At 42.0% G+C, this 26,164-nt stretch overlaps 1 protein-coding gene across 1 annotated transcript; it reads left to right on the forward strand.

Moving 5' to 3' along the window:
* The first annotated feature begins 1,705 nt into the window (after positions 1-1,705).
* On the forward strand, positions 1,706-24,437 carry LOC100499584 (akirin 1(1b)). The gene is given in 5 exon segments (NM_001195162.1): positions 1,706-1,942; positions 20,224-20,367; positions 23,489-23,617; positions 24,106-24,177; positions 24,362-24,437. Coding segments are annotated over 5 exon segments (561 nt in total). The 5' UTR covers positions 1,706-1,737; the 3' UTR covers positions 24,373-24,437.
* The last annotated feature ends 1,727 nt before the right edge of the window (positions 24,438-26,164 follow it).

Consider the following 26,164-nt stretch of genomic DNA (forward strand, 5'->3'; position numbering starts at 1 on the left):
AACCTCAGTATATATATATATGTAAAATACACCAGGAAATCAAGTTATATATAAAATACATAAAATATAAAATACACCAGGAAATCAAGTTTTTGACTGCACTGGGCCTTTAAGGGAATGTGGCACAAATTTAAGGGAATTGTGACCACAAATAATTAGTCCATGTCAATACATAAAGCATGTCCCTCCCAGGTACTAGGGACCAGAAACCCAATGGATAACTCACTAATGATTTGACTTCAATGTTTATGTGTAACCATACATTAAATGTTACACTCTGAATAAAAAATATGAGAATAAATTAATCTAAAAGGACACATTCAATTGCTCAGCAGAAAAAGAACACCAAGCCTGCAGATCTACATTGTGCCTGGCCCCATTAACACTTTGTGGGGGTGAAGTGATAAAATGTCAACTTGATTCATTTAACCGAGAGCCTCCTCAACTGTGCATCACATGAATAAATGTGTCTGGTGTGTGCTTCAGTATCACCCCTTCTATCCACACACAGTGAGCTTGCAGCTACAACATATTGCCTCAGTGTCAGTGACCATTGAGGGTCACTTAGACAACGTGAACTTCTAATAGACAATGGTAGAGATATAAGTCATGGGGAGAGACCTATAATGATGCTAATGTCCATCATGCAAAAATAAATCTCCCCTGTGCAGAGGGCTCTAGGCTACATGGTATGCAATGCAATGTATCATTTCACCTGTAGTGTCACAATGGACTCAGAATGTCATTAAATGCATCACAATTAGCAAATGTTAAGGATGTATTCTTGCAGAGACAGTGACATATTAACATATTAACCTACCTTAGCCAAATCTGTCAATTTGTGGTTCAAAGGTTTTCCCTGTGATATTCTTTGCAATATCGAAAACACATGGAAGAAATAATATGAAGGCAAAAAGCAAGAGGGGAGGTGAGATTGCAAAGTAACAGGAACTAATTAAATCGAGCATCTAGAGCTAGCCTGAATGCCAGTCTGTTTTTGCTATTATGATTCATGCCTACTATCACTCATTGTCATGTTTGGCTTGGCAATAAACAATGTAGTTGGAAAGAGCACCAACAGATCTGGTGCTCTTGCTTGAGTTGCTCAACCGTCATTTATAAAGATATCATTGATGGGAAGTGAAAGGACATTTGAAATGCCTTTGGTGTTCATTGATGTATGTGAAGAGGGAATACAGTGTTTTGATTTAGTATGTACAAAGAACATGATAGACAACAGATACTGACTGTGGCCTACCTGTTAAAAGGAGCAGAGAATGTTTCCTCGTCACCCGATTAGAAAACAATCGAGTGCTCACGTGAACCTTAATTTGAGTTGAACTAAAAACAGTCGTCATAAAAGAAAAGGGGTGGATGACAACAATAAACGTGTAAAGTTGTACATTATTGACCAAATTTACCACACATGTATGCTGAATAGATAAAATGTCAAATAAAATCTACATATCACAATTATGCTCTATATACGATACATTATACGTGAATCATTTATTTTCCTAAATCTAAATTCCCCCTCTTTTTGTAGAATGGTACGGCCGCCGATTGTGACGTATGGGAAATTCAGTGGATAGGCACGGCAGTTGGCTCGTTTACTGTCTCGGCAAACCGTTGTTGTGAATAGAGGGGAGCGGAAAGAGAAAGTCGGCTACAGCATTTTTTTTTTTTAGAAGATATTTATCTACTGTACATCTTCGTTGTCTATTTTGCTCAGGCACCATGGCGTGTGGAGCTACGTTAAAGCGCTCGATGGAGTTTGAGGCCCTACTCAGTCCTCAGTCTCCTAAGCGTAGAAGGTGCAATGCACTACCGGGGGCTCCAAGCACCCCGTCCCCTCAAAGGTGCAACCTCCGTCCGCCAGTTGACTGCCCATCGCACTCGATGTCTCCCCCGACTATGGGAGGAGAACACAGGCTAACTCCAGGTAAGAAATGGCCAAAAGTTAGACTTAGCTGTATTTCAAGGGAATGACATGGGTTAGGGTGGAGTGGAATGGAATGGGTGTTTCGCGATAATGGGGGTTGGTTTATAAGAAGCTAATGCTAGCTAACGTTAACTTAGCTGGTTAGGTTCCTACAGTAACTAGCCTAACATTTGCTCGGTAGTTAAACGCAGTCAGATAGCTAACATACATTATAGCGGGTTAACTAGTTAGCCGTTGACTAATATTAGTTTATTTTAATTGTCTGGCATGTTAGCTAGCTAGCACCGTTATCTATGACACAAAGCAAAAAAATGCATGTTTCGGCGTCAGCTTGCGAAGATAGCTAACCTGGCTAGCTGCATAACAACCCTAACCCAGCTAGCTAACGTCATGCTTTCTTTGCATGGTCTACAATCCATGATTGGTCTCGTGTGACTAAATTAAAACATGCGAAGTTAGCAATGACCAGTTGAGTTTGCCTAGCTAGGTACTTAGTGCTGTACATCGAACCCACTTTATTCCATGAGCAGACTTAATTTTATATAGTAGAACGCTGCATTGAAACGTCCAAGATTTCTTGTTTAGAAGTGTGGGGGTAGTTTTTTTAGAATTTTTGTTATACCTTCTCTGTTTTCCCTGGCCTGAGTTCATTGTTCTAACGCTTTATGCTCCCACCCGCTTGAAAATGTTATCTATCCCCTGTGAGAGTTGAGCGAGTGTGGGGGACTGCAGGGTTGGCAAGATAATTACCTGGATATCTCGACTGCAATCCAACAAAGCTCATTGAATTTACCGTCACCGGAGTAGAGGCGAGCTATTTGACAGCATCTAATCTTCACAGCTGTCCAAACCATAATTAAAATCCTGCTCCCACTTGGCACCATTTGATGTTATTTCTTTGAGATTTGTGTATAATATTTTAACTGGAGGATTACGTTATGTTGGGTGGGGGCTGATCTTTCTCTTTTTTTAACCCCTTTTTTTTTTTTTTGTTTGGTGCACCACAGTAAATCTTTTTAAATTCAAACCCTGCATCCTGCTGCAGTTCAATGGACTGGCAGCTCCTGTCACAACATTTCAATGAATCAAATCGAATTTTTACCTTTATATAACTAGGCAAGTCAGTTAAGAACAAATTCTTATTTTCAATGACGGCCTAGGGTTAACTACCTGTTGCAGAACGACAGCTCGGGGATTTGAACTTGCAACCTTCCGGTTACTAGTCCAATGCTCTAACCACTAGGCTACCCTGCGCCCCGACTAAAGGTGGGCCAGAGTTTGTATGGTCATTTTGTTTTTGAGGCTCTCCCACCCTTATCATTACCCAGGCCTGCGTCTTGATGTGAATGCCTCCGCTGTTGAACTGGTTTGTCTTTGTCTGGCCGATCTGTTTTTAAATGATTTATTTTCTAAATTGACTGCTTTTCCTTCAGCACCTAACCAAGGAAGTTAGTGGTTGCACCTTTTTACATATTTACAGGGATGTAAATGTATTAACTATTTTGATATTCTTCATTATACCCTGATGAAGACAGCTTGTCTGTTGAAATGTTGGTTATAAAGTCATGGCGTCTGAGCTCCCAGTGTGCAGCTCTCCTTTTCTAATCCGCTGGACAGCAACTCGCCTAAACAGGTGTTTTTATTTCTCCAGATTGATCTCAAAATAGGTCATCTATGTGAATCGTGTAGATCTGTAAGGTTGGGTTTGACCCATTTTGCTATAAGAGGTATAAAGTAGTGATCACACCGGGGGAAGATCTGTTTATCTCTCAATGTCTGCGCACAGAATGCATCTCGAAGTGTCCTATAACTAGAATATCAGAGTTTAGAGTATGATGCCAGCTATGTCATATCAGAATGAGTCTTTCATCCAATATCACGTGTGGCAGCTGTGAGCAGCCAGCCGCATCCCCGAACCAGCCATTAGTCTACTCAGCTGCTTTTCTTCATCTGTTATTTAGCTGGGGTGTGCAGGCAGTGCTTTATTTTCTGTTACATTTGTTTAATTATTGGTGCAGCTCGCATCACATCTTTTCATTTTGCCCTTGACATGCAGGCCAGTCTGACTAGGCTTCGCTCCCACGCAGCCTCAGTGCCACTGCCATAGAGGAAAAGCGGACCACGGTGACTGTCATGCTTGTGCCTTTACGTCACTGAAAACCGCCGAAGTTATGCCCCATATTACCGAAGTTACCTTATCCTGCGACAAACTGTCTTGTATTGTCATGTTACCTGGCTAGCTAGCTAACAACATACTGTGGCTATATAGACATTTGCGAGGCACAGGGGGAAAAGGGATAAATAGCATTCGATGTGTTGGATTGAGTAGAGATGTGAATGTCAGGGACAGGTTTTTGTGTATCACATGTGCCGAATGTATAGAACTGGAGCAGGCATCCTGGTGGTTCGCAAACCAAATGGTATCATGATACTTCTTGGTATCGTGATTGCGGAGGGGCACAAACCCTGTATCATGATACTACTTGGTATTGTGATACTTGGACCGGTATCACATCATTAGTACAATGTTGTTATTGTCACAACCCGACTCTGAAATCACCTTTTTGGGACCTCACCAGTTTGCATCCCTGTATTTGTCTAAAATTCCTGTCCTCAGAATATTCTGTGACACTGAATTCTCATGGCTCCCAGCGTCCCACCTTTGGTCTGGTTTTAGTTTTCTTCATGGCTCCCATCAACCTTTGAAAGGGGTTTGCGCTCTTCTCTACTGTATCTAATTGAATGCCCACAGAGTAAATAACTAACATTCCCCAAGCATTTTTGTTCTCTAACGATGTTACTCCAAAATGACAATGATATCAAAAAAGGTGAGCGGATATTAGGGAGTAGCTTTGTCATCTATCCTTGAGATATTTGTGCTTGGCCTGAACTGTGGGTTCTCACATAGGCTATGATAGTGGACGTGAAAGGGGAACTGTGACTGGCGACCCAGTTCTGGACAAAGCCAAACAAAGGCAGTTGACCTGGTCCTGTCTAGTCCATCGTACCGAACCAGATTGTGCAACTGACATGTAGACTAGTCCTGAGCCTGTTTTGTTTGTACAATGACATGTTTCATAGATACATTTTTTCCCCTCTCTTTTGTAAGGGGACATCTGTGTATCCAGGGTTTATCTGCCATTGAAATCATTGGGCGAGCTGCCCAAGTGTCTTTTCGGGAAGCCTATGTCCAAACAGGGTGTATTCATTTTCTGGATGGGGATTAACGCTTTCTGTGTAAAATTAAACTGAAATCAGATATAAAGTATGTTCAAAAGATGATAGATATCTACAATCATTGAAATAAAGCTAGACAGTAGATTGGAAATTCCATAACAGTACATTTATTCATTGTATTGTTTGAGCAAAATAAAACTGCATTGGCCATGTCAAAATGCAGGAAGTTAGCTTTAAAAAGGCTATTCTCTCTCGGCTCCATAGCAGAATGTGTAGAATCGTAGGAAATTTGGTTTAAAATGAAAACAACTTCTCCGCTCCTTTACAAAATGTTTTCGAATTCCATGAAATGAGCTTTCGTGGAATTGCAAGAAATTGGCTTAAATGCAACACTGTTAAGAGGGGTCTCTAAAAATCTAATTCGGCTGTGCCAGCGGACCCACCACATCCCCCACCTAAGCCACCTTTTGATCCAGAAAACTCTTATCCATCACAAGCTAAGGCTGATGGCACTTTTGACCCAAAAATCAGAAAAGGGTTTTGGCAGGTTCACACACATGCAGGTTTCAACAGCTGAAGAAGCTTGTGTAACGGGCAGATGGCGGAAGAGGTGTCTTGTCTGCCTTCCTGTGTGCAATGGATTTGTCTTGCGGCTGTTTACCCTTATCACACAATCGCCTTAGCCTCTTCCCCTTGATTTGCTGTGTTTTCTTTCACCACTTTAATGTTTTTTGTATGTACAGGCCAGCTATCCTCCAGCTTCATGCACACTGGCATTTTACTCAGTATCCGCCTCGCTTGCTGAATTCCATACTGCATAGCAGCTGCAGAGGGGAAAGGAATGTAAGATGTTGGTGTGTCTGCAGACATTGGGCCCAGATACCTGATCTTATGCTCACCTTTACCCTGCGAGAGGCCACACTGTAGCTCTTTGCAAGCTAGCTTCTCCGCTGTGGGTTTTCCAGTGAATTCAGTTTCTGTTCAGCGCTCCCCCCCTCACAAGCCAATCAGGTTTCCTTTGTTGTTGCTCCCAGGGCACATGGACAGGTTCTCCTCCCCCTTCAGCCCACTTGATTGGTATAATTATTAACTGATCTACGAGACTTTAATGAGGACCAGTCAACCTTTTTCATTCAGGATGCATTGGTGAGTATTAAAACTGTCACCTGTGATAAAGTGAAGGGTGCTATGGTAGAAGGCATCCAAAGGTTTACGTTTAGTGTCTGCTGCTGCAATCTGGTGTCACCATAGTCCAGAACTGGCAGGGAAGTTCATTGTATAATCTGCTTTCTATTTAGGGAGAGCCAAGATCTATTGAAAAAGACTACTTTAAATCTTGGAATTTTAACTAGCTCATCCATGTTTTTTAAACATTTTAGTCTTTGTCCATCCAAATGTCCAGATATTTATATGTGGGAACCTGATCGAATAAATATATAGTTCACCTGAAATGTTTTTGCAAGAATTAGAAAACAGCATATTTAGTCTTGCCCGCCTTACATATGTCAGTATCCCTGCTGCAAATAGCTTGTGATTTTAGTTAGGGGTGTGACAAATGTTAACCGATAAAATGCATTTTAAACATTTTATTTTAAAATTCCACGCACATTCACAATGTCGCGGCCAGCAACGGTTTGGGTCTCATGGTGCATTTCCTTCTCATTTAATTTTTAAAAGTATTGCCTGCCATACAGTACAGTGCCTTTCTCTGCCATTTCTTTTACAAAGTTAGTGACTGATGTAGTGGTGGAGAGTGAATTCCTTGAGTCTTTCCACGTCGACTCCCATTTTCTTTGCTCAAATATTTTTTTATTGAACACACAACGGTGTATAAGTTTGTAGAGAAGACAAATGTGAAATTCTTATACAAACATAAAAGAGCAGACGGATATAAAAAGACCCAGAGTTCTAGGTAAAATAAAAAATCTGAACAAGGACACCCCCCTCCCCCCTATTGCTAGGATAACGGGGCAAGCACATGTTGCCCCAGGGTAGATGGAAAGATCACAGGTGAGAGTGCATTGAAATGTACAATTTCACAACCCGGAATGGTCCAAATGAGTGGCGAAATTGCCAGATTTGCTCAAATTTGGGTTAATCATTGCTCAAAATATATCATGTTTTCCAAATCACTGAGACATAATTTGGTAGAGGGAACTTCCTCCTTTTTCCAAAACAATAATTAAAAAAAAAAAAAAATCCCAGAATGAGACAAATCTGTTGGTGTTGGGGCTTGGTTAATCTGTATAGGGTTTCTGAGACTCCCAGGATGATCAGCAGTAGATCTGGTCAGTCAGTCTCCAGAACTTCAGAGAATCCCAAAAATTCCACACCAATAATCATGCAGGATAGAGCATAGCGCAAAGCGGTGGAGTAGTGTACCTTCCACAGCATGACATTTATCATACATCCCCCTATATCCTATGCACCTCTAATTTTTGGAAGAGTGTAATCTGTAAGATCTTGGATGTCTGGAGTTAATTTAGGGTGTGTGGTTATACTCCCAAGATATCTTCCCAGTCTGGTACAGAAATGTCAGTGCTTAGCTCTTCCTCCCATTTTGCCTTAATGGCATCTGTAGAGGGTGCGCTAACAGTTTGAAAGCGTCATATAGACCAGATATCAGTTTGCCTGAAGTGGGACAAATTGACGCAACTGTCAAACATGGAAGGTTTAGCCTTTCCAGATGTAGGAATATGTTCTAGGTCTCTAATCTGTAGGTATCTGAATAAGTTACTTCTGGGAAGATTATAGGTTTCCCTCAGCAAATGAAAGGAGGCAAAGGTCCCTTCTATATATAGATCCCTTATGGTATTGATCCCTAGCTCTCCCCATCGTTCAAGTTTTATCAAGGTTAGAGGGTGCAAAGAAGGGATTCCTCACTATAGGTAGCGGACCCATATCATTCCTAAGGCAGGCCTGGGCAATTTTCCATGGAGGGCCACATTAGAATATATTTTTGCAATTGAGGGCCAGAGACATTATAATACATGTGTATGACTGGCAGATATATCTACTATAAATCACTCCCAGATATGCTACTTATTGTACTTAACATGCGAACTACAGAGGGAAAAGTACACTGCATTCGGCACCACGGACATAACTCTTGTGAACAGGTATGCACAAAAACACAGAGCTCAACATTACATTTAAACTACAGTGCCTTGTGAACGTATTCGGCCCCCTTGAACTTTGCGACCTTTTGCCACATTTCAGGCTTCAAACATAAAGATATAAGATATAAAAATGTAATTTTTTGTGAAGAATCAACAAGTGGAACACAATCATGAAGTGGAACGACATTTATTGGATATTTCAAACTTTTTTAACAAATCAAAAACTGAAAAATTGGGCGTGCAAAATTATTCAGCCCCCTTAAGTTAATACTTTGTAGCGCCACCTTTTGCTGCGACTACAGCTGTAAGTCGCTTGGGGTATGTCTATCAGTTTTGCACATCGAGAGACTGACATTTTTTCCCATTCCTCCTTGCAAAACAGCTCGAGCTCAGTGAGGTTGGATGGAGAGCATTTGTGAACAGCAGTTTTCAGTTCTTTCCACAGATTCTCGATTGGATTCTGGTCTGGACTTTGACTTGGCCATTCTAACTCCTGGATATGTTTATTTTTGAACCATTCCATTGAAGATTTTGCTTTGTTTTGGATCATTGTCTTGTTGGAAGACAAATCTCTGTCCCAGTCTCAGGTTTTTTGCAGACTCCATCAGGTTTTCTTCCAGAATGGTCCTGTATTTGGCTGCATCCATCTTCCCATCAATTTTAACCATCTTCCCTGTCCCTGCTGAAGAAAAGCAGGCCCAAACCATGATGCTGCCACCACCATGTTTGACAGTGGGGATGGTGTGTTCAGCTGTGTTGCTTTTACGCCAAACATAACGTTTTGCATTGTTGCCAAAAAGTTCAATTTTGGTTTCATCTGACCAGAGCACCTTCTTCCACATGTTTGGTGTGTCTCCCAGGTGGCTTGTGGCAAACTTTAAACAACACTTTTTATGGATATCTTTAAGAAATGGCTTTCTTCTTGCCACTCTTCCATAAAGGCCAGATTTGTGCAATATACGACTGATTGTTGTCCTATGGACAGAGTCTCCCACCTCAGCTCCCAAGATCTCTGCAGTTCATCCAGAGTGATCATGGGCCTCTTGGCTGCATCTCTGATCAGTCTTCTCCTTGTTTGAGCTGAGTTTAGAGGGACGGCCAGGTCTTGGTAGATTTGCAGTGGTCTGATACTCCTTCCATTTCAATATTATCGCTTGCACAGTGCTCCTTGGGATGTTTAAAGCTTGGGAAATCTTTTTGTATCCAAATCCGGCTTTAAACTTCTTCACAACAGTATCTCGGACCTGCCTGGTGTGTTCCTTGTTCTTCATGATGCTCTCTGCGCTTTTGACGGACCTCTGAGACTATCACAGTGCAGGTGCATTTATACGGAGACTTGATTACACACAGGTGGATTGTATTTATCATCATTAGTCATTTAGGTCAACATTGGATCATTCAGAGATCCTCACTGAACTTCTGGAGAGAGTTTGCTGCACTGAAAGTAAAGGGGCTGAATAATTTTGCACGCTCAATTTTTCAGTTTTTGATTTGTTAAAAAAGTTTGAAATATCCAATAAATGTCGTTCCACTTCATGATTGTGTCCCACTTGTTGTTGATTCTTCACAAAAAAATACAGTTTTATATCTTTGTTTGAAGCCTGAAATGTGGCAAAAGGTCGCAAAGTTCAAGGGGGCCGAATACTTTCGCAAGGCACTGTACTCAGTGTGAGGAGTGAAGTCTCTGAGCAGTGAAGTCGGGTATATTTTCTGATGTCGCTATGCGCAGGATTGCTGAGAGTCAGTAAGATATGATCTGTGCCTTGACTTGTCATTTAATCACTGAAAATGTCTGTTCACATATAGGTTGGCCCAAATAGTACAAACATGTTCTGAGCATGACTCCTAATCTTTGGGAAGTTTTTTTGTTTGAGATGTATAGAACCCCGTCAGTGCTATTGTTTTGGATAGTTCTCCAATCTCTGCATCAGACTGAAAATCGATAAGCTCAAGTTGCAGGTCAGTGGGAGTGTTTTCCACGTTGAAGGTGAAAGTGGAAACCAACAGCATGTCATTTTCCAACACTTTGAAATCCTCAATGATGAACTCACCGTTCAAAGCACGAGGCAGCAATGTGTACTTTTCCCGCTGGTCATCTGATAGGGAACAGACTAGTAGTGTCGGAAGGTGGGTGAAATTGTTGGCTTCTACTTGGGGCATCAGGAGGAGTAATTTTTCCCCTGAAGGCTTTGACAAGGCTGTACATCTGATGTGCAAAAATACATTTCTCTTGTAGTTTGGAATTCAGTTCATTCATGAGTGCCATGATGTCCACAGTGAAGGCAAAATCAGCCAACAATTATTTATCTTGCTGTTGAGGGAAATCCACATTTTTCTTACATTTTCAGAAACTCCGAAATCTGACTTCAGGTCCCACACCCTTTTAAGCACCTTCCCCAAACTCAGCCGTTTCACGTTTGTGTGGTAGAGATCTGCATGACCCGACTCTTTCTTCGAACAGTGAGACAAACTACCTGTGGTTCAAAGATTTTGAGCTTATGAAGTTCACCACTTTAGTGGCTATCCACACCATGGGTCATTTTTCAGAACACTTTTACAGAGCACCTCCTGATGAATAATGCAATGCAGGAAAATAATTTTCTCACCTGGGTTCAGCTCAGCTACTTGATCTTGGTTCCGTTCCTTTCTTTTTTTTCCCCCGTCAAATTTGGGCACCCATCAGTAGTCACACTGCATAACTTTTCAAAACTCAGTCCCAGCGTTGCCACACACTTATTAAACCCCTCCAATAAATCTTTCCCTGTGGTTGTGCTCTTCATTGACTGCACTGAAGCAAGCTCCTCTGTAATTTCCAAGTCTGGGGTTATGCCTCGTAAGAATATCAACAACTGCGCCGTCTTGACGGGAATATTTTCAAACCGCTCGTCAGGGCAAAGTATTGCTGCAGTCAATTAAACAACCTTGAATGAATTCGCCCTGGGCGAATGGCTTGCGATGTTTAGCAATTAGTTGTGGGACAGTACATAGCTAGCTCTCGCAATTCTGTCGTTTTGCTGAATGCAGTTTTGTGAAAAGTCCTTGCTGCTTTTGCAACTGAAAGCAAGTCTTTCGACGCACTTGCCCTCTACTCAGACATTCCTATTTCTCTGCATGCTTCGTCTGAACGTCTCGGGACAAATTGTAGTCTTTCAAGGCACTGATGATCTCTTTGCACACAGCTTTCACTGATATCTCAATAAATAAATATTTCAATGTCCACTTTTGCTGGAACACCCTGTATTCCTTGTTTAATTTTATTTGAAACAAATAGTAGCTAGCTAGAAATTTGTCTGTCCTCATGCAGTTAATTATACGTGCCTTCAAAATAAATCTCCCACAAGCGGTGGGAGTTAAATCATTACACAAAGGTGAGTATTCGTTGGACTTTTAATTTAAATAACAAATACGTTTTTCAAAACTTTACTATTGCAAATTCTTTGCTCTGAACATGATTCTGTGGGCAGTATTGAACCAGGTTACGGGCCACATACGCCCTTAAGAGGCTACTCTGTCCTCCACTCGTTACCTGTATTAATGGCACCTGTCCACAACCTCAAACAGTCCCACTCCAAACTCCACTATGGCCAAGACCAAAGATCTGTCAAAGTACACCAGAAACAAAATTGTAGACCTGCACCAGGCTGGGAAGACTGAATCTGCAATAGGTAAGCAGCTTGGTTTGAAGAAATCAACTGTGGGAGCAATTATTAGGAAATGGAAGACATACAAGACCACTGATAATCTCCCTCGATCTGGGGCTCCACGCAAGATCTCACCCCGTGGGGTCAAAATGATCCCAAGAACCACATGAGGAGACCTAGTGAATGACCTGCAGAGAGCTGGGACCAAAGTAAGAAAGCCTACCATCAGTAACACACTACGCCGCCAGGGACTCAAATCCTGCAGTGCCAAACGTGTCCCCCTGCGAACTCTGGGGGCGGTATTTCATTTTTGGATAAAAAAAAGTTCCCGTTTTAAACAAGATATTTTGTCACGACAAGATGCTCGACTATGCATAGAATTGACAGCTTTAGATAGAAAACACTGACCTTTTCCAAAACTGCAAAGATATTGTCTGTGAGTGCAACAGAACTGATGTTACAGGCGAAACCCAGATAAAAATCCAATCAGGAAGTGCCCCATATTTTGAAAGCGCTGCATGCTAATGACTCCTTATATGGCTGTGAATGGGCTACGAATGAGCTTACGTATTCCCCAAGGCGTCTACAGCATTGTGACGTCTTTTTACGCATTTATGTTGAAGAATAGCCATAAGGGACCACATTGAGCAAGTGGTCACATGATGGCTCCAGCAGAAAATCTTGCGTAAAGTACTGAGGTAGCCATTATTCCAATCGCTTCTAATGAGAAACCAATTGTCCCGACGGATATATTATCAAATAGATATGTGAAAAACATCTTGAAGATTGATTCTAAACAACGTTTGTCGATTTTTATGGAGCTAATTTTGCGTACAAAAATAATCTTTTTGGAAAAAAGGAACATTTGCTATCTAACTGGGAGTCTCCTGAGTGAACACATCTGAAGTTCTTCAAAGGTAAATGACTTAATTTGATTGCTTTTCTTATTTGTGAAAATGTTGCCTGCTGCTAGCCGGGCATAATGCTATGCTAGCCTATGATAAACTTACACAAATGCTTGTCTAGCGTTGGCTGTAAAGCATATTTTGAAAATCTGAGATGACAGTGTAATTAACAAAAGGCTAAGCTGTGTCTCAATATATTTCATTTGTGATTTTCATGAATAGGAAGATTTATGTCCGCTGCGTTATGCTAATTAGTTTGAGGCTATGATTACGCTCCCGGATCCGGGTTTGAGTCACAAGAAGTTAAAGAAGTTACAGGTCTGAGAGCCAAATCTTGCTTGTTTGTAGGTTACCAAATACTTATTTTCCACCATAATTTGTAAATAAATTCGTTAAAAATCCTACAATGTGATTTTCTGGCTTTTTTTTCTTCTCATTTTGTCTGTCATAGTTGAAGTGTACCTATGATGATAAATTACAGGCCTCATCTTTTTAAGTAGGAGAACTTGCACAATTGGTGGCTGACTAAATACTTTTTTGCCCCACTTTAGATGCTGGATCCATTTTATGAACCCGTCTCCAATATTACATTTCTGTAGAACCACTCTACTTGGTCTAAGGCTTTGTCAGCATTGAGATTTAACGGCAAGGTCATCGTTGGGTAACCTGAGAAATACAATGTTGAAGAGGCGCCTGAGATTATGAATGAGTTTCTGTTGGGATAATGCCGGTCTGGTCCGACTGGACCAATTTGCCCACTAAAGTGCTAAGCATTTTTTTGCAAAGATCTTCTGCTCTGTATTGGACTGTATGACCCTACTTCCAGAGCTTTCCCTTTCATGTATAACTGTAACAACTGCCTAATTCAAAGTAGGTGGGAGAGCTCATCGTCTTTGGCCTGAACAATCAGTTTGTGCAGGTAGGGAGAGAATGTTGAATGTTTTATAGAATCCATCTGGGCCTGGGGTCTTATCACTCTTTTAGATATTTAATTGTTTCTCAGATTTCTTTATTCTGGAAGTTAAAATCTTCCTGGTTCAGGGCAGGGAGATTAAGTCTTCCAAAAAGTTGTGCATGATTAAAGGGTTAATGTCGGCTTTAGATGGGAATCTGTCATTGATGTCCGTGGGAGAAGAGCGTAATTTCCATAGTTACACGTTTAACTTTGAATTCTGTATTTCAAAGTTGTCTGGCCAGTAACTTGTATGGTTTGTCACCGAACTCAAAATATTTTATTTTTGTATAGAGGAAAGATCAAACCATTTTTATATGATAACCAGATTTGTATATTCTAAAGCGTATAATTGCATTTCTTTGTTTCTCCATAGATGGATGACTATTGTCCCCGTCCAGTAAGTCGACTCCCATTTCTCAGTGTCAAGATTTGGAATCGACTCCTAAGATTCAGTGTTTTTGGAATGGAGGGGACTGATTTAGTTGCTGTACTTCTGAGAACACACAACTCTTTCCTCTCGAGGGACACAGTATAGGCACGTCGGCCACTAGGCAGCCAGTCAGAACTGTGCACTAGGCCCATCTATTGGCACTCAAAAGCTGCATCTCGCATTGGAATGCTATATCTTGCATTTCTTGGCTCGCAACTTCAGTAAAGTAGGGCCTATCAATGAATAGGCTAGAATATTCTACAAACAGACTGAACACGTTCACATCCCTACTTGTAATACATGTGCTGTATTGTCATGACAGATGGCATCAGCTCAGATGTCTTCAGGGGGTAACTTAGTTGATTTGGATCTACGTGCAGAATTTCTTAAGATTACCTTCCAGGTTCTTACCTTAATGGGCAATAAATTAATCTGGTTTGTTTTTGAAGAATACTGCAACCTGACCTACTTTTGTGCTAATGTTCAACACAGCGTTAGCCTAGTACTTCTCTCCAGAATTTTCCTTCAATTCATTATACCTTAACTTCAGTTGGTAAGCCCTGTGGCCAGTTGCCACCCATAGTCATGCTCTAGTAGCAACCAATTATGTCTATACTTTAAGAGGGTCTTTGCTACATCAACTTGGCCTGACTCACAATACAGCCTTCTTCCTGGCGGCTTTGGAGTCTGTAAGTCCCCCCACTATACTTCAGCAATGGAGGGTGAAATGAGTCAGACGGCCTGTTTTTCCTCTTCACCGCCACCCGTCGTCCCCACGTACAACTTATCTGGCCTATCTCTTGCCTTGTACACTGTTTTTGTTTGTTCTCTCCCTGAGCTTTTTAGCTGAGGCTTTTCCCCCGCGCAGGAAGTCTGTGATTGATTGCTTTGGCCTGGCTGTGGCAGGGTCATTGTTGCTAGGCAACACCCCAAGATCGGTATTCTGGTGACTGGCGGTAGGGGAGGGAGTTCACTTGTCACTCAAAAGGTTACCCTGGTGCTCTGAGATCATTCAGCACAGCACACCCAGGTGCAGATATACCCTGGTTCGGAAAAGGGTGTCTCTTGTCAACTTAATGCGCTTGATCAAATCAGGGGTGAAAGTAAAACGGTCCAGTATGGTGTCCCAGCCAAATAAATAGCGGAGGTACGCCATACTGGTGTAACATCAGCATATCACAATAATTGAAACAAAATGTAATAAACTAGGCTTTTTACACCCTTATTTGTCATTAGCCAACTATGTCACAGGCATGAGAAATTAGCAAATGGACTTAAATGGGTGGTATAGCTTTTGCTCAAATGCAATGTGGTTTGATGAGAATACTGACATTTTGCCAAGGCAGAGATGAATGGCCGATGTGTGTGGATGCATGAATTCTGGCCTAATGACAATTGGCAAAATGTCATTACACTTGGTGGTGTATTGTCTAACTGGTGTCTATTTCCATTCAACAGTTTTTGGATGCTGGAAATATGTTGCAAGTAGATGAATGTGTGTGGGTTGCACATTTTGGGGAATATTCAAAGATGGAAACTTTCCATGGAAATATATGCAAATTATTACCATTTTAAATGTGATTTTTGCATTGGATATATTTACCATATATGGAGACATTTTACCTTAAGTAGACATAATTGCAAATTATTAAATCCTTCCAATAGGGGGAAAAAAACTATTTAGTTACAAATTGAACTTTAATTAAATTGTTGACTCTTCACATGGGATGATTTCCCTGAAAAACAAAAAGGGAATATTCGCATTTCCCAAAAATGTTTTCAACATACATTTGAGAAACATCTGTGAAATGATAACCAAAGCTTGTGTTTCTAGACTGTCTTCCTCTCAGGCTTCCATGTCTTCTCCCTGGACCTCAATGTCCACCTCTTGAACATCAGACTCTGAAGCCTTATCTTCACTGTCACTTTCCAACCTTGTTGAGAATGGCTTGTTGTCAGGCTTAAAAAGCCTCAAATTTGCCTGTATGGCCACAAATTTTTCAACCCTTGTATTGGTCAGCCTGTTGAGTGCTTTGGTGTGTGTTCAAACAAGGACAAGTTGCGCTCTGAGGCGGCTGTTGGTGGTATTTGGAGGATGATAATGGCAACCCGGGAAAGAGCCTTCGATCCACAAAGTTGAGATATGTTGGCACGACTGCCATATTGCATCTCCACCCCAAAGCCCTTGCTTGGAAGTGTATTTCACTAGACTGCCAAGAACCCTATCCAGGCCAAGGTGGTTAGACACTGTAGTGATGACACCATAGGCCTTGTTGAGCTCTGCACCAGGCAGGATGCTCTTGCCAGCATACTTGGGGTCCAACATGTACGCTGCTGCGTGTATGGGATTCAGGCGGAATCCTAGTCTTCACGCTTTTTGATGTATTTCAGAACTGCAGTTTCCTCTGCTTAGAGCAGCAGTGAAAGCAGTACGGAATTCTTCTCTTACATCGGCAAGCAGAGTCTGAACATCAAAGGATGGCATTGTCTCCCTCAATCTGTGCAATGGCTACTGCTATAGATTTTAGGCTGCTTACCACTCTCTCCCAAAATACATCATCCAGGAGGATCCTCTTGATGGGGCTGTCCATATTGGCAGACTGTGACATGACCATTTCTTGGAGAGACCCCTCAAGGAGACTGTCAAACATGACACCACCCCAATGGCTGTTGATGAGCAGCTTCAATGTGGTGCTCTTATTCTTCTCACTTTGTGCTTTGTAGATTGCTGCTATAACTTGATGACCCTTCACATACCTAACCATTTCCTTGGTTCTATTGTAGTGTATCCATTGTTTTTAGTGCCATAATATCCTTGAGGAGCAGATGCAATGCATGAGCATTACAGCTAATGGCTGTGAGGGTAGGACTCCTCCACTTTAGACCAAGCAGCCTTCACGTTCGCAGCATTGTCACCAGTGCAAATACCTTTTGTGGTTCAAGGTCATTGACTGCCTTCAGCTCATCTGCAATGTAGAGATGGGTGTGTCTGTCCCTTGTCTGTGCTCATGTAGAATACTAGTTGAGGGGTGGAGATGTAGTTAATCATTCCTTGCCTACGAACATTCGACCAGCCATCAGATTGCAATAGTCTGCTTTCTCAATGATTTGCTTGACCTTCACTTGATCTCTACATCCAGCAAATGAGTAGACAAAGCATGTCTGGTTGGAGGGGTGTATGCTGAGCGCAGAACATTCAGAAATCTCTTCCAGCTAACTTTTTTGATTAATTTAATCCAAATTCCCACGCCTAACTTCCCATGGAAATTTACCGGAATGTTTATGACCCTTTGCAACCCTTATAGCGTAGTAAAGGAGCCCTTTTTTTAAGTGGTTTGTTTGACAATCAGATGCAAATATCATGACTTGTTTATGCTACATTAAAGGTAATTCATTTAAAAACTTAAATGATATCTTTTACGACGAGGCCCACAGAGATCCGATTTAGAATTACATAGAATCCCTATTAATTAATTAAATTGTTTTATTTAATGCACACATAGGAGGTCCCGTACCGGGAAGAAATGAAATCTACTTTCACCCCTGTATCAAATGGAGTGTTTCAAAATGTAGCCTACAGGAATTGAGATGCCGGTGACTTTTGCGGTCATGGCACTGACATAAAGAACCAAACCTTATGACTTGGGCTTAAACCTCATTGTAGGTAAGCTATTTAGATAAACAATGTGATGCTCAAGCTAATAGATCATTGCACCAATCTATTTGGGGTAGCATTGGCAGACAATCTCACACAGTGGCCTTTCAACGAGTATGTTCATGCAGCAACGTGAAACATTTGAGTCATGCCTCCAAACAACTGTTCAAAGGGGAAGCAAGCCCCTTTCATATACTCCTGTCTCTGGGGTAAGTACAGCTTTTATTAAGTTAACGTTTAGCAGTGGCTAAATAAACACTGCTTGTCAGATTCTCGCTGCATTGTTAACACAGGAAGGCTTCAGCTCATCAACTCCCTTGCTGCTCCTGTCCTGCTCTTCTTGTGGTGGTGTACTCTGCAAATTTGAAGCCTCCAGCTTGATAATACATGGCCGGCCAGTCAGTCACATGGCTAGCTACCTCCCTCTCGAAATGGCATCTGAGAAAAGCTAGTTTACAGTTTGTCTTGCCTAGATTCCGCTCTCTCCTTGCCTCAGAGCGCATTGGACGTAAATATTCAATATGTCTCTCCCCTCAGACTACTGCTTACAATGCATTTTGAGGAATTGAAGAAATATGAATTGAGAATGCTGGCTTGCTTCTCCCTCAGAACAGCTCACAGAGACATGCATGTTTGCTCTTAACTTGATATGGCTGCTGCTCTCTCAACCCAAGATAAGTGAGGCAGGTCTCCCTAGATGGCCCTTTGAGGTGGAATAAGGATGTTACGTCACACTCTGGCTATCAACACTGGTCAGGGGAACGGCATAGCCTAAACATGTTTTTTTTTCTTGTTTTCGTTCCTAATATATCTTTGAACTTTACACCCAATCTGTGAAATTTCAGTTTAGCACCAGGTTGATGGGGTTTAGTTTTGTCTTTGTATGTTGGCTGATGTTCTTAGCCTAGTCAAAACCCTATGCAAGTGAGGTGCCAGATCTTAGTGGCTCTGATTTGAAATGGTTTCCAGTGGGATATGGACTCTAGCCAAGAAAAGTCTTCACTGATTAGGGGCTACCTACTTCCTCCAGGGTTGTTTGCTGAATACTGGAATTGGCCCTGGAGTTAAGTCAAGGCTTTAGTTGTAGTACCACTGCTTAGGCTAAAAAGAGTGGGTTCCACCACTGCTTGAGCACATGTAGGGCCTAGCTCTGTACAGATCTCTAGGCTCGTCCCTAGGCTTAGCGTTGCCAACATCCGGTTTTCAGGGCTAATGCTAATTCAACCTAGCTACCTTTTCTGCTGAAAACCGGATGTGGGAACTCCACTGTGGTGTTTTTCCTTAATGCCTGCTATGTTAGATTACCTCATCCCAAATGGCACTCTAATCCCTTCATAGCGTAGTGCCCTACCTTTTGATCAGAGCCCTACATGGAGAATAAGGTGCCATAGGGATGTAGCCTGGCTGAGGCCCAGCTATGCAGTGATCAAAGACCTTGGAGGATGAAACCCAACCCAGTTTCTCTGGAAAGGAGGCTGTAGCATGGCAGGCCAGTGCCCTGTTTCATGCTCCTTCCTGCCCTCTATTGCAGTCAGATGTCACCAAGATCTATTTAAATGAATCACTCTGCTTTGTGCTTGTTGCTCCTGCTTGTCAACAAAGGTCTCCAGCTTTAGCACCACTGCCAAGTAGACCTGTGCGTCAAATATTAGAGTAGTTTTCTTGCTGTGTTATTGCCGGACGTGCTGGTACAAGATAAGCGGTTACTATTTTTGTCTTGGCTTATTTAGCCTCTCAGACATGAAGACATGTTAAGCCTGACTGTCTCCTAGTCATCTATGGATTCGCACAATTCCTGAAAGATTTGAAGGAAGAAGTGAAACTGAAACTTACTGCTTTGCCTCTTCTTGCCAGTCATGGGATCTCAGAAGGGGTGGATTATTTTTGAGGAAGTGTGCTGTGGGGGTTGACACAGCTGGTGTGTTTGTCGCTGATGTTAGCCTCACCCAGCTTTAAAGCGCTCCTTCCTGTTAGTGCGTTTTGTTTTGAAAACCACATCAGCTGAACACTGCAGCTCACAGGATGTGTGCATAGCTGTGGACCTTCATTTAGGCTTGAGGGAAAACATTCTGCTCTCATTGAACACTACGCCTACTAGGCCTATAGCATGATTGTAGCTTGTAGTGATCAACAACATGCAATTTTGGAACACATTGGCATTCTCAGAAGCTGAATGTTTCTAGCTTTCTGACATGGCTGGTTTGCTATGATGAAAGATCATCTAAAATAAACTGTCACCTCTTATGTTTGTGCTTTCAAGGCAGGCTGTGGCTTGTCTTCTAAAATCAACTAGACGGGCACCATTTTCATATTAGTGGTCCCGGCATTATTTGTCCTGAGTGCTGGTTGTTCACGGCCCTGTTTATGACTGTGTCCCCTGTGTTCTGTCCCCTCTACAGAGCAGATCTTCCAGAACATCCGTCAGGAGTACAGCCGCTACCAGAGGCGACGGCAGCTGGAGGGGGCCTTCAACCAGAGTGAGGCTGCCTGTAGCTCCACCGATGCCCCCAGTTCCGCCCTCACCGCCCCCAGCTCCCCGCCAGGTGAGACCCTGCGAGAGAGATGGAGAGGGGGCGGAGAAACAACTGAGTCCCCTGCCAAACCCCATCACCACTCATATGGTGTTCAGTGTGGGCACGCAGCGGTAATCCAAACCCCAAAAATTTCAGCCACAGGCGTTACATAATGATGCTTGGAGTCGGTATACGTTTTTATAGATACCATTGGCTCAAGTCGGTGCCCTCTTCTTTTTGATGTCTCTAAACACAAACAATTAATTTTTTTTAAATTAACTTTTAACTAGGTAAGTCGGTTAAGAACAAATTCTTATTTACGGTGACTGCCTACCCCTGGCAAACCCTCCCCTAACTTGAACGATGCTGGGCAAATTCTGCGCCGCTCTATGGGACTCCCGATCACGGCCAGTTGTGATAGAGCCCGGGATTGAACCAGGATCTGCAGTGACTCCTCCTTAGATCTCTGCATCACTTGAGAAACCATTGACTTGAATGCGACTATCTGCCACGTTCTAGTAATTACAGTGCCTTGCGAAAGTATTCGGCCCCCTTGAACTTTGTGACCTTTTGCCACATTTCAGGCTTCAAACATAAAGATATAAAACTGTATTTTTTTGTGAAGAATCAACAACAAGTTGGACACAATCATGAAGTGGAACGACATTTATTGGATATTTCAAACTTTTTTAACAAATCATAAACTGAAAAATTGGGAGTGCAAAATTATTCAGCCCCCTTAAGTTAATACTTTGTAGCGCCACCTTTTGCTGCGATTACAGCTGTAAGTCGCTTGGGGTATGTCTCTATCAGTTTTGCACATCGAGAGACTGACATTTTTTCCCATTCCTCCTTGCAAAACAGCTCGAGCTCAGTGAGGTTGGATGGAGAGCATTTGTGAACAGCAGTTTTCAGTTCTTTCCACAGATTCTCGATTGGATTCAGGTCTGGACTTTGACTTGGCCATTCTAACACCTGGATATGTTTATTTTTGAACCATTCCATTGTAGATTTTGCTTTATGTTTTGGATCATTGTCTTGGATCATTGTTGGAAGACAAATCTTCGACCCAGTCTCAGGTCTTTTGCAGACTCCATCAGGTTTTCTTCCAGAATGGTCCTGTATTTGGCTGCATCCATCTTCCCATCAATTTTAAACATCGTCCCTGCTGAAGAAAAGCAGGCCTAAACCATGATGCTGCCACCAACATGTTTGACAATGGGGATGGTGTGTTCAGCTGTGTTGCTTTTACGCCAAACATTACGTTTTACATTGTTGCCAAAAAGTTCAATTTTGGTTTCATCTGACCAGAGCACCTTCTTCCACATGTTTGGTGTGTCTCCCAGGTGGCTTGTGGCAAACTTTAAACAACACTTTTTATGGATATCTTTAAATGGCTTTCTTCTTGCCACTCTTCCATAAAGGCCAGATTTGTGCAATATACGACTGATTGTTGTCCTATGGACAGAGTCTCCCACCTCAGCTGTAGATCTCTGCAATTCATCCAGAGTGATCATGGGCCTCTTGGCTGCATCTCTGATCAGTCTTCTCCTTGTATGAGCTGAAAGTTTAGAGGGACGGCCAGGTCTTGGTAGATTTGCAGTGGTCTGATACTCCTTCCAATTCAATATTATCGCTTGCACAGTGCTCCTTGGGATGTTTAAAGCTTGGGAAATCTTTTTGTATCCAAATCCGGCTTTAAACTTCTTCACAACAGTATCTCGGACCTGCCTGGTGTGTTCCTTGTTCTTCATGATGCTCTCTGCGCTTTTGACGGACCTCTGAGACTATCACAGTGCAGGTGCATTTATACGGAGACTTGATTACACACAGGTGGATTGTATTTATCATCATTAGTCATTTAGGTCAACATTGGATCATTCAGAGATCCTCACTGAACTTCTGGAGAGAGTTTGCTGCACTGAAAGTAAAGGGGCTGAATAATTTTGCACGCCCAATTTTTCAGTTTTTGATTTGTTAAAAAAGTTTGAAATATCCAAAAATTTCGTTCCACTTCATGATTGTGTCCCACTTGTTGTTGATTCTTCACAAAAAAATACAGTTTTATATCTTTATGTTTGAAGCCTGAAATGTGGCAAAAGGTCGCAAAGTTCAAGGGGGCCGAATACTTTCGCAAGGCACTGTATAGTTTTCTCTCCTAGTTCGGAGACTATTGCCTGGAATTTAGCTTATGAATGCTTTGGTCAGATTCGAAATGGGTCAAAGTACACTTAAAAGCCCAGGGTATGAATCATTCAGCCTTCCCCTGGATCCAGCTCCAAGGTCACGAGGGGCCTCGTTCGTGCCATGTGACCCTCCTTGATGGAATATTAAATTCTGCGGCACACCTAATGTCCATATTCATTTATTTAGAGGTAATGACCTCATCTGATTCATTCTGCAAGCCATCTATTTTCTGTGACAAATGTTTTTTATTATAATATAGGGTTTATTTGAAATATTTTGATAGTTCCTTACTCATTATGGTTAAGTTGTTTGTACCCCTAAGGAGTGTCCCAAGAATCTGCGCAAGAAATAAGAAAATTAAGCTCTGGTATTTTTTTTTTTTTTACTGTTTCTTTTGGGCTGAAGTTGCAACCACGGACACCGTCATGTTTGTTTCTATAGCAGAGGCTCTGGAATAGCTAACCCAGAGCCATGTGTATATACAAATACAAGCCTAATCAGACTTGCCTGAGCTAATGGTTTTCACAGACTAACTAAAATGATACAAATTCCTTTTGCTCGTGACGCGTGCCCCTCAAGTGATACAAATGTAACAGCCGGAGCGCACTAGACTTAAAACAAGATACAGATGCAACCAGGTGCCATTTTCATGTTTGAGACCAGCCACCTGGAAAGCTGAAACTGGGGAGTATTTCTGTCTAATAAAGCCCTCTTGTGGGTAGAAACTCAATCTGATTGGCAGGTCCTGGCTCCCCAGTAGGTGGGCCTATGCCCACCCATGGCCGAACACCTGAGTTCAAGGCACGCAGCACACCGGTTGGGAACCAGTGCTCTAGGCTGCTGCTGAGTCGAAGGCGACAAACGTCTGCGCAACAATTTCTTGCTTGCCATCTCTTCCTAGAGAGGACATTGTAAACTCTGACCTGGGCGATGTCAGCCTTTGTAAAATCTCACTGTGTCCCAGGTGCCTCGAGGAAGGACCAGCCGTCGTTCACACTGAGGCAGGTGAGCTACCTGTGCGAGCGTTTGCTCAAAGACCATGAGGAGAAGATCCGGGAGGAGTATGAACAGATCCTCAACACAAAACTTGCAGGTACAGACAGCACATTGCATATCACCATCCTTAAACCTCAGTCAAAAGGGCTTTTCACATTGCTTAGCCAAACCGAGCCGAAACAAGCTGAGCTGGCATGGTTGCACATCAACTGTGGAGTGGTTCGGGTCAACACGATAGTGTTAAAATGGCTTTAGTTTGTTCCTTCTGTCTTAAGAAAAATCTTAAATGTTATGGCACCCTGTGTGCAATAGGAGAGGCCTATTTGCTGCTCCCCCAGAACACATTTCATGCCTTTATCTAATGTCCTGCTGATTTTGTTTTTGTTTAATTAAGGGCTGCTCTTGGCAGATATGAATTTATAGACTAGACACTACTAGCCAAGACTGCTAATGTTTATAGAATATAAATCTGCTCTGACTGGAATGATCAACTCTTTGCATCACATGTAGAAAGGACACCAATATGTGTTGATGTATATCTGGTACTTGAATCTGCACCTTCACAGTTTTGATCTTCTGTTACAGAACAATACGAATCTTTTGTGAAATTCACACAAGACCAGATCATGCGAAGATACGGCGCAAGGCCTGCTAGTTGTAAGTATCAGGAGTTTCAGTCTTCACATTCTACCCATGCACAAATTTGCTTCTGAAGAGTAAACAAAGCAATCCCTACAGCCACATAAAATAGATTTCTCTGTTCAGAGTTCTAATGCATTATCTTGTCATCTCATGTCTGTCTTCATGCTGTTTTCATCCATTATTCATCCCTCTGTTTCAGATGTCTCTTGAATTCCCCATCGACGTACCAGCTTTTCTCACAAGATGGCTGCTCTTCTACTGCCCCTTCCTCAACTAGATTTGTGTTTTTTTTAATGCTTTTTGGGTGCCATGGTTTATCCATTTTTATTTTATTTTTTGTCAAACTGTCTGCTGGCCAAAACGCTATTGAATCAGAAGAAAGTGTAATGATTCGAGATATGCTATTGCCCTGGATTTTTGACGAAAGCAGCTCTGTCGTTCTCCCCAGTGCTGTAGTGGCTTTTCTGATCCTTCTGTATTATAACCTGCCAGCACTGCCCCCTCTGCAGAAGCTGTATTACTAAAGCCCCCTGGCCTCATCCAACCAGGTTTTTTTTATTTTCCAACTCTTTACCTGAGGATGTGGAATTCTTTTGAAAATAAAATTTCTGTGATTTAAAATGGTTTCCCTCAATGACTTTGTTATGCATTGTTGAACAAACTGTTAGGTCTTTTTTAATTATAAAGTAAATGACTTAGTATTTTGTCAATGAAGGTTTATTTGTGCAGTGCATGTGCTTTAAGGTTGCATAATCAGTTGAAGACCATTACAGTGCATTTGGAAATATTTCAGACCCCTTCACTTTTTCCATATTTTGTTACGACACAGCCTTGTTCTAAAATTAGGTAAATACATAAATTTTATTTACACTTATTAAAGCTAAACAGACCTTATTCATACCTTTTGCAAAAGACTTGATATTGCGCTCCGGTGCATCCTGTTTCCATTGTTTCTACAACTTGGACTCCACATGTGGTAAATAAAATTGATTGAACATGATTTGGAAATGAGCACACACCTGTCTATATAAGGTCCTACAGTTGACAGTGCATGTCAGAGCAAAAACCAAAACAGGCAGTACCAATACCATTCTACGGTGAAGCGTGGTGGCAGCAGCTTGCTATGGGGATGTTTTTAAGCGGCAGGGACGAGGAGACTAGTCAGGATTGAGGGAAAGATGAACGGAGTAAAGTACAAACGGCCAAAAGTTGAGACAAATATTCATTTTCACGTCTGCTGCCTCAGTGTCTTTAGATATTTTTGTCAGATGTTACACTGAGGTATAATTACAAGCATTTCATAAGTGTCAGGCTTTTATTGACAATTACATGAAGTTGATGCAGAGTCAATATTTGCAGTGTTGACCCTTCAAGATCTTTGCAATCTGCCCTGGCATGCTGTCAATGAACTTCTGGGCCACATCCTGACTGATGGCAGCCCATTCTTGCATAATCAATGCTTGGAGCTTGTCAGAATTTGTGGGTTTTTGTTTGCCTCTTGAGGATTGACCACAAGTTCTCAATGGGATTAAGGTCTGGGGAGTGTCCTGGCCATGGACCCAAAATATCAATGTTTTGTTCTCCAAGCCACTTAGTTATCACTTTTGCCTTATGGCAAGGTGCTCCATCATACTAGAAAAGGCATTGTTTGTCACCAAACTGTTCCTGGATGGTTGGGAGTTGCTCGGAGATGTTGGTACCATTCTTTATTCATGGCTGTGTTCTTAGGCAAAATTGTGAGTCCAGTCCCTTGGCTGAGAAGCAACCTCAAACATGAATGGTCTCAGGATGCTTTACTGTTGGCATGACACAGGACTGATGGTAGCACTCACCTTGTCTTCTCCGGACAAGCTTTTTTTCCGGATGCCACAAACAATCAGAAAGGGGATTCATCAGAGAAAATGACTTTACCCCAGTCCTCAGCAGTCCACTCCCTGTACCTTTTGCAGAATATCAGTCTGTCCCTAATATTTTTCCTGGAGAGAAGTGGCTTATTTTGCTG

Source organism: Oncorhynchus mykiss, chromosome 2, assembly GCF_057628025.1.
Source record: "Oncorhynchus mykiss isolate SJ-2025 chromosome 2, ASM5762802v1, whole genome shotgun sequence".
NCBI lineage: Eukaryota > Metazoa > Chordata > Actinopteri > Salmoniformes > Salmonidae > Oncorhynchus > Oncorhynchus mykiss.